General features: G+C 36.7%; 2 protein-coding genes and 1 long non-coding RNA gene across 3 annotated transcripts in view; 2 read left to right on the forward strand and 1 right to left on the reverse strand.

Annotated features, from left to right (window-relative positions):
• The window catches only part of PolA2 (DNA polymerase alpha subunit B), a 54969-nt gene extending 51553 nt beyond the window's left edge, over positions 1 to 3416 (forward strand). Inside the window, 2 exon segments of the mRNA XM_081972020.1 lie at positions 2767 to 2961; positions 3024 to 3416. Of these exon segments, the coding sequence (XP_081828146.1) occupies positions 2767 to 2961; positions 3024 to 3167 (339 nt within the window). The 3' untranslated portion in view covers positions 3168 to 3416.
• On the forward strand, positions 1504 to 2095 carry LOC145723976 (uncharacterized). Its single transcript, XR_014176895.1, has 2 exons — positions 1504 to 1678; positions 2036 to 2095. It is a non-coding gene; the product is annotated as an uncharacterized LOC145723976 (long non-coding RNA).
• A 2501-nt stretch (positions 3417 to 5917) lies between the features above and the next one.
• On the reverse strand, positions 5918 to 6927 carry LOC145724948 (uncharacterized). Its single transcript, XM_081973454.1, is given in 5 exon segments — positions 5918 to 6111; positions 6163 to 6316; positions 6373 to 6568; positions 6628 to 6741; positions 6744 to 6927. Coding segments are annotated over 5 exon segments (726 nt in total). The 5' UTR covers positions 6865 to 6927; the 3' UTR covers positions 5918 to 5970.
• Between the last annotated feature and the right edge of the window lie 2009 nt (positions 6928 to 8936).

Raw genomic sequence — 8936 nt, forward strand, 5'->3', positions numbered from 1 at the left:
TTTCAGCTTGGAAAATCAATTTCAAGTCGGTCTTCTTCAAGTTTTGACATAGCAGACTTAAAAAGCAATTTTACATTTTTCATAGACTTAAAAATGCCATTTTAAACTTTGTCACTATTAAATTGGCCTTCTGGACACCTCAGTGCTAAAAATTCGAACATTTCTTCTTAATAATCTAGACTGTTTTTAGTGCTTTAAGGCTGTTTTAAGCCTGATAATCTTAGTCTTCACAAAGTTTTTGACTTATTCGGCCTGAAAGCCAGTTTGTACACTGTCCATAGTCTTGGAAGTGTCATTTCAAGATTATTTACCACTAAATTGACTTCTACACTCATCGGAGCATTTCTAAGAAATTCGGACTGTTCAAAAATATTTAAGTCACGTTTCAGACTCTTCAGTAATAACAGTAAAACATGTAATACATAATAACAACAATAAATGAATTAGTCCGAAAATTTAATTTGGACTGTTACTAGTGTTTGATTGAATTCTAGACTTGTTTTAGCCCAGAAAGTTGAACACCAATTAAATTTCTGAAAATAGATCTTTGGACTATCTTTAGTAAAGTCATTTCTAGACTTAAAAGTCAACTTCATCTTTGACAAACAAGTCTAAATTTAAGTGTTTTTACGAACATTTTAATGGATTGACGAGAAAAAAGCTTCAAAAAGCTTTTAGAACAATCTAAACGCTTCCAACAATTTCTTGAATTGTCTAAGAATTACGAAATGTTTCTAATGTCGTTCAACATTAACTTGAAAGTGTCCAAATACCTTCCAGATGTCCCGGAGTAGCCTAAAAACTTCAAAAGCTTCCAAAACAGTATCTAGTGACTTCTAGAACTGTCCAAATACTTCCACCAATTCCTAGAATCGTCTAAGAGTTTCCAAATGCCTCTAATGTTGTCCAGAACCTTTAACATTAACTTGAAACTGTCCAGATACCTTCCAGATGTCCTGAAGTAGTTTTAAAAACATTTCAAAACCTTCTAAAACAGTGTCTAGAAACTTCCCAAAGCTTTTAGAACAGTCTAAAAGCTTCCACCAATTCCTAGAATCGTCTAAGAGTTTCTTAATGTTTCTAATACTGTCCAGAACCTTTAACATTAACTTGAAACTCTCCAGATACCTTCCAGATGTTCTGAAGTAGTCTAAAAATACTTCAAAAGCTTCCAAAACAGTATCTAGTGACTTCTAGAACAGTCTAAAAGCTTCCAACAATTTCTAGAACCGTCTAAGAGTTTCCAAATGTTTCTAATGCTGTCCAGAACCTTTAACATTAACTTGAAACTGTCCAGATACCTTCCAGATGTCCTGAAGTAGTTTTAAAAACATTTCAAAGCCTTCTAAAACAGTGTCTAGAAACTTCCCAAAGCTTTTAGAACAGTCTAAAAGCTTCCACCAATTCCTAGAATCGTCTAAGAGTTTCTTAATGTTTCTAATACTGTCCAGAACCTTTAACATTAACTTGAAACTCTCCAGATACCTTCCAGATGTTCTGAAGTAGTCTAAAAATACTTCAAAAGCTTCCAAAACAGTATCTAGTGACTTCTAGAACAGTCTAAAAGCTTCCAACAATTTCTAGAACCGTCTAAGAGTTTCCAAATGTTTCTAATGCTGTCCAGAACCTTTAACATTAACTTGAAACTGTCCAGATACCTTCCAGATGTCCTGAAGTAGTTTAAAAACATTTCAAAACCTTCTAAAACAGTGTCTAGAAACTTCCCAAAGCTTTTAGAACAGTCTAAAAGCTTCCACCAATTCCTAGAATCGTCTAAGAGTTTCTTAATGTTTCTAATACTGTCCAGAACCTTTAACATTAACTTGAAACTCTCCAGATACCTTCCAGATGTTCTGAAGTAGTCTAAAAATACTTCAAAAGCTTCCAAAACAGTATCTAGTGACTTCTAGAACAGTCTAAAAGCTTCCAACAATTTCTAGAACCGTCTAAGAGTTTCCAAATGTTTCTAATGCTGTCCAGAACCTTTAACATTAACTTGAAACTGTGCAGATACCTTCCAGATGTTCTGAAGTAGTCTAAAAAGATTTCAAAAGCTTCCAAAACAGTGTCTAGAAGTTTCCAAAAGCTTTTATAACAGTCTTAAAGCTTCCACCAATTCCTAGAACCGTCTAAGAGTTCCAAATGTTTCTAATGCTGTCCAGAACTTTCAACATTAACTTGAAACTGTCCAAATACCTTCCAGATGTCCCGAAGTAGCCTAAAAAGACTTCAAAAGCTTCCAAAACAGTGTAAGTTTCTAAAAGCTTTTATAACAGTCTAAAAGCTTCCACCAATTACTAGAACCGTCTAAGAGTTTCTAAATGTCTCTAATGCTGTCCAGAACCTTTAACATTAACTTGAAACTGTCCAGATACCTTCTAGATGTTCTTAAGTAGTGTAAAAAGATTTCAAAACCTTCCAAAACAGTGTCTAGACGTTTCCAAAAGCTTTTTGAACAGTCTATCCAACAATTCCTAGAACCGTCTAAGAGTTTCCAAATGCCTCTAATGCTGTTCAGAACCTTCAACATTAACTTGAAACTGTCTAAAAACCTTCCAGATGTCCTGAATTAGTCTAAAAAGATTTCAAAAAAGTTTGTGTAGACTATTTTTAGTAGTAAAAAATGAGTTTTATGCGCAACAATCTTCGTACTGTATTTAGTGCTTAAAATTCAGTTTCAGACACAACGGATTGCAGTCTGAAAAACAAATTTTAAGACTATTCCTAGTAGTACTAAACTGTATGTGAGTTATCTTTAATTTGCAGGGACAAATTTCTACCGGAGCCCCAGACCGTATTGGTCGTTTAGTTTCCCACTTATTCGAGCAGAAGAGTTTTTATCCCCTGGACCCGCCCAGCAAACAACTTGGCATCGACTCAGAACTTATGAAAGAACACGGAAGAATGACCTGCAAACCGCACGTGATGGTTTTACCGTCAAATTTGCGGTATTTTATTAAAGTTTGTACTTTCAATCTTTTCGTACTGTTAACAGTTTCATAACTGATTAATTTTTTGTCTAGAATGTGGAAGGGTGTTTGGTAATCAACCCGGAACGATTGACGAAAGGTAACGGAGGTGGATGTTTTGCCCGATTAAGTGTTTCAGCTGATTCTGCTGACATTTCGATTTGCAACAGAAGCTCCTGTGAAGTTTTAAGAATTTAACTATTATTTTATTCAGTTTTAATTATAAGTTACGCGAGTGTCGTAGCTGCTCCAAAGACAACTGGCTTTGTCTCATGCAATTAATTCGGTAATTTGTGTCTTTAGCTTCGCGTAAATCGTTTTCTTTGTACTTACTTAAAAGTTTTATTTCAAATTTTTGTTTGTTTTACGGTGACATCCTTACCTTATTAGTATGCCTGCATTTTATTGCATTAATTTCCCGAAATATAATAATCTGATTTAATTGAACGGATGTTCTCTTTATTCTCCCTTCTGGACAACACACTCCCAGTATAAAAGCTTCAATCCTTCGGTACCGTGACATTTCTACTATATATCGTAGACAGGGTGATCAAAAGACAATTTCAAGGGCTACAAATTGGTATATCGAACCGCCCTGTAACTGTCAAAATAACAAAGTTATGGGCTGTCAAATTAAAAACTGTCAAAATCAAACTTTACTACAAACAACTCAGTTAAAACAGTAAAGAACTCAGTTATTCGACGTTTTAGGTAAAAACGCTATACAGGGTGGTCAAAAGAGAATTTCAAGGGCTACAATTTGGTATATTGAACCACCCTATAATGTCAAAATAACCGAGTTATTGTCAATACAATGGAATAGTTTACAAGGTGATTCAATTAATTTTTAACATCCTTGTAACTTATTTATATTTTTATTTTATCAAAAATTACCAAATATGAATCTTCCTAGATAATCCATTAGTATACAGGGTGTCTCAAATTTGAGCAACAAACCAAGCTTATAATTTTTTATTCGATTTTTGGCATCTACGTCAAATTCTAGCCCTACTTGATGTAAAAGGTTTGTATCGATATTCAATTGTTTTTGCTCTAACAGCCTTATTTTGACCACCCTCCTCGAAAGCAGAAATTCCCAATTTGAGCGAAATTTTGGTGCACTTTTCCAGAAAATCGTCTATAACTCACTTATTTGAAGCACCCTGTATAAAACCACCGTATAACAAAAGAAAGCTAATGAATGGGGCTATCACGTGACGTTGAGCGGGCACGGCTAAGTTGCCCCGTTTAGCCGCTAGAGGGCGTCAAAGTTGACTCTCGTTTTTTTGCAGTTTTTGCTCAATATCTCAGAAACGTTTCAGGTTAGAGGTCTGAAATTTTTACCACAAATGCACCTCGATGTGATACAACTTTTACGTTTTATACACTTTTTTGTTACCTTGCACCGTTTGACCTTGAAAAATTAAAAACTAAAACTCTCATGAAGTTTCAAGAGTGTGATTGATACCTTCTGATTTTTTTCAGAAAATTTTTTATTTTCAAAATTAACCTCAACTGCCTAAATACCTTCAGGTTAATAATACAAAAATGACGTCGTAAAGTGTCATTTGTCAAAATGTCATTTTGCAAGGATGCCACGTCCTAAAGTGTAAAAATTGACATAATTTCAAGGTCATCTCCGAAACGGTACCAGTTAGAGCAAAATGGACGTCAGATTTGTGTTCCCCAGGTTCAAGTTAGTTAAAAACAATCACTTTGAAGAAAATCCAAAATGGTTGCCGTTAATATAGTAGGCCCAAAAATCCTTAATTTAGATTAAATTTTTGTGCACTTTTTAAGAAAATCGTCTATAACTCACTTATTTGAAACGCACTGTATAAAACTACCGTATAACAAAAGATAGCTATTAAACGGGGCTATCACGTGACGTTGAGCGGGCACGGCTAAGTTGCCCCGTTTAGCCGCTAGAGGGCGTCAAAGTTGACTCTCGTTTTTTGCAGTTTTTGCTCAATATCTCAGAAACGTTTCAGGTAGAGGTCAGAATTTTTACCACAAATGAACCTCGATGGGATGCAACTTTTACCTTCTATACACTTTTTTGCTACCATGCACCGTTCGACCTTGAAAAATTAAAAACTAGAATTGTCAAGAATTTTCAAGGGTGACCTTCTGATTTTTTTCAGAAAATTTTTTATTTTCAAAATTAACCTAAACTGCCTAAATACCTTCGGGTTAATAATACAAAAACTACGTAAAGTGTCATTTGTCAAAATGTCATTTTGCAACGGTGCCACGCCCTAAGTGTAAAAATTGACGGTCATCTCCGAAACAGTGCCAGTTAGAGCAAAATGGACGTCAGATTTGTGTTCTCCAGGTTCAAGTTAGTTAAAAAAATCACTTTGATTGAAGAAAATCGAAAATGGTCGCCGTTAGTATAGTAGGCCCAAAAAATCCCTAATTTAGATTAAATTTTTGTGCACTTTTCCAGAAAATCGTCCATAACTCGCTTATTTAAAACACCCTGTATAAAACCACCGTATAACAAAAGAAAGCTAATGAACGGGGCTATCACGTGACGTTGAGCGGGCACGGATAAGTTGCCCCGTTTAGCCGCTAGAGGGCGTTAAAGTTGACTGGCAGTTTTTGCTCTCTTGCTTTGTCTCAGAAACGTTTCAGGTAAATTTAATTTTCCGGAAATGTTACATTCCTGACCGAAACAAAGTTAATAGTTTGAACTGAAATTTTGAAAATTCACCACAAATACAGTTTTGAAGTTACAAGCTTAATAATAAGCACAGTCAACACTTGCTTTTACATTCAAACCAAATTAATATAAAACCAACTGTAAAACTATTGTAATGTAGGTAAATACATTTTTTTTTTAAATTTCTCTAAAAAAACCCTCAATTTTGCCTTAAAACTTCAAAATTATTCAATGTGGAGTGTGTTAATTTTTTCTCTTCCCTTTCCTGAGTAAAAATCATGGGCCACTTTGAGGATTATTTATCTTAAAGGTATAATTTTTAGTCACAAATTATAATTAAAAGTTAGGCGAGTGTCCTAGCTGCTTCAAAGACAACTGGCTCTGTCTCATACAATTAATTACATAATTTGTGTCTTTAGCTTCGCGTAAATCGTTTTCTTTGTACTTGTCAATTTTCGGTCCTTTTTCATTAATGTCCTTAAAAGTTTTATTTCAAATTTTTTGTTTGTTTTACGGTCACGTCCTTACCTTATTCCTGCATTTTATTACATTAATTTCCCGAAAACACACATCCTGTTCACCGTTATAGTCTCGTATACAGCAACAGATTGAGCACAATTTAATCAGCAGCGCCAGAGGATAAGCCAAGAAAAATATCATGTTTAAACAGAATTCAGTTTTGCTGTTAAACAAAAATTGTGTTTTGTGTGGATAATTGAAATAACAACCAAAAATTACAGTGGTAAAGTCCTGACTGTCCTTTCTCCTGTATCTGGGTGTACAGGCCAACCAACTACGTCATAACAAACCGGACGGTCTTTTAAATCAGGTTCACGATATTGGTCCAGTGGTTTTGGTAGGTCAATTAGCATGGCCATGCCGTACTCGCCAATTTTTCTCGAACCGCAAACACCAATTACCGCTTTTATCAAACCTAAAGTTTGCACGCACATTGCAAAAATCAGACTAATATAGTAATATATTATTACTTGCCTAAAAACATCAGTCCGAATAGGATGCCTAAAAGTATAATAAACACTAAATAAATAGTGCTTTCTAATATGCTTTTGCGGTAAAAAGGTTCCAAAGCGGAATACGGACGGTGTTGCACGTTCTGCTGTTTCTGTAACGATTTCTCGGAAAGTAATCGACGTTGTCACTTTGGTAGCAGTAACTAAGTTGGATGTAGGCTAACAGTAAAAATATTTTCATGTAAGTTTTAATGGACATAATAAAAGCAAATAAACATAACGAACTTTTCTTATGACAAAAACTTCTAGAGTGACAAATTAATTGATTGACGCAAATACTGGTTAGACAAGGTAAAGGTTGTTCCCAATGTTTTAACACTTTTTGCCCTTTTTTCTTTAAAGTATTTACGATTTTCCCGTGGGTTTACACAAAGTCAATTTAACTCAACAAGAAATAAATTTATTTACATTTCAAAACATTCTGCAATAATGAATTCAGCTATCAAAAACACTACTACAATTCCACAATTATTCTACTATTTAAACTTTACCGCGTTTTCAAATCCACTACTCGTCCACCGTCGAGACCGCTTCTTTTATATTCGGCAAACCACGTTCTAGAATCACCGCAAAACGTTTCGCGATTTGCATCGAACATTGAAGACGCTTCTCGGTGTATCGCTTCCTAACGGTGGCCTACTTTAACACTCGCCCGGCCAGATATTGCGGCGCATCGGATCCATCCCGAATCGAGTGCTCGTTCAGTAAGTATCGAGCATAGTAGGCCCAAACCGTAACACTGCCCCCCTCTTAAAGCTGATCGTCCCGATCCGCTTCATCTAGTCCCTGGTATTTCTTGAGTCTGTCCTTGCCTTTGGGGCTGCGTTGGACCTTGTACCCGACGTCGTTTAACCTTTTTACCACATTGTAAGGTCCCTCCCAGTGTCGTTGCCATCTTTGACTTAATCCTTCGCTCCTCCTGGGTTGAAACATCCACACAGCATCACCTTCCTTATAATTGCCACCAGCTGGTCTATGGTCCAGTGTCATCTTCATACGGTCGTTGTTTGGTTTCACCTTCTCTCTCTCAAGTTTCTGAATTGTGCTTGATCCCTTCTGTAACAAACACTGGTCACACCGTTTACACCATTCCTCAACGTTCTTTCTGAAGTTAATCCAGTAAAATCGATCTATTATTCTAGCCAAAGTCTGGTTTACTCCAAAGTGTCCTCCTCCGCGACTGTCATGTAGTTCTCGCAGCACATTCGCTTTGCAGGAATTGGGCCTATTGTTTGGTAAACAAAGCGTTTTCCGTCTGGACTTTCCCATTTGCGAGTAATTAAGTCCTCTCGCCGTCGAAGCGAATTCCACTGCAACCAATAACCCGTTACTGTTGGTCCATATCTGGAAATCTGTTGCCAATCCGGTTTCAAATCCTTCTCCAACCATCTACTGATTACTTTCAAATCAGAGTCTGAGCGCTGCTCTTTTATTATGTCTTCCTTAGAAACGCTGCTCATCATTCTTTTTGTAGCCTCTTTATCTGTCACCTTCGCGATTTGACCAATCCTCCAACCATTATGAATTTGTCCTTTCCGGTACCTTAAGTCACTATCAAAAGCTTGACGATCCTCTACATATCGTGGTAATTGTCCTTCCGGGTTCTTCATTTGCTGCTCCTGGTTACGCCAATTCTGCAGGGTCGGTAAACGAGACTGCTGTCTGCATTTCCAGCGGTAATGTCCTTTACGTCCACAATTATAACAAGTAATGTTTTTTTAGCAGAGGAGTTCCGGTGATTTGTTCTGATGTCCTGATTTCGTCGGCACTGTGGGTTTGGAGAACAAGACCGCTGTCTGCAATTCCTGCTATAGTGTCCTTTGCGTCCACATCGATAACACTTCACTCAAGTGATCGGGCGTGATCGTTCTAACTGTGTGAACTGACCATTTCCTGATGCTGCCATTTGTTGCACTAATTGGCCGAACATTGATTTAATTTCATTTATTAATGTATCAACATGATCGGTTGGCGGTACTCTCTCCTCTTGAATAGTCTCTGGCTTTAAGTCATTGCACGCAGCTTCAACTTCCAGCGCTCGAACCAGTAATTCGCTGCTGTTGCTCCCTTTGAACATCTTCAGCATTTTCTTTATCTCTGGATCTCGAATCCCTTCTACAAAACACTGTGCCACAAATTCATCTTGAATTTCATCCGGGACGGCTGGGTAAGCCAGATGCACAAGGCGACGAATTTCGGCTTCAAACTCTTGTACATTTTCACCAGTTTTCTGTTGTCTTGCCTTTAATTGTGTTTGATACACTCCTTTCC

Source organism: Ips typographus, linkage group LG2 (assembly GCF_016097725.1).
Source record: "Ips typographus isolate SLU linkage group LG2, UJ_Ityp_2.0, whole genome shotgun sequence".
NCBI lineage: Eukaryota > Metazoa > Arthropoda > Insecta > Coleoptera > Curculionidae > Ips > Ips typographus.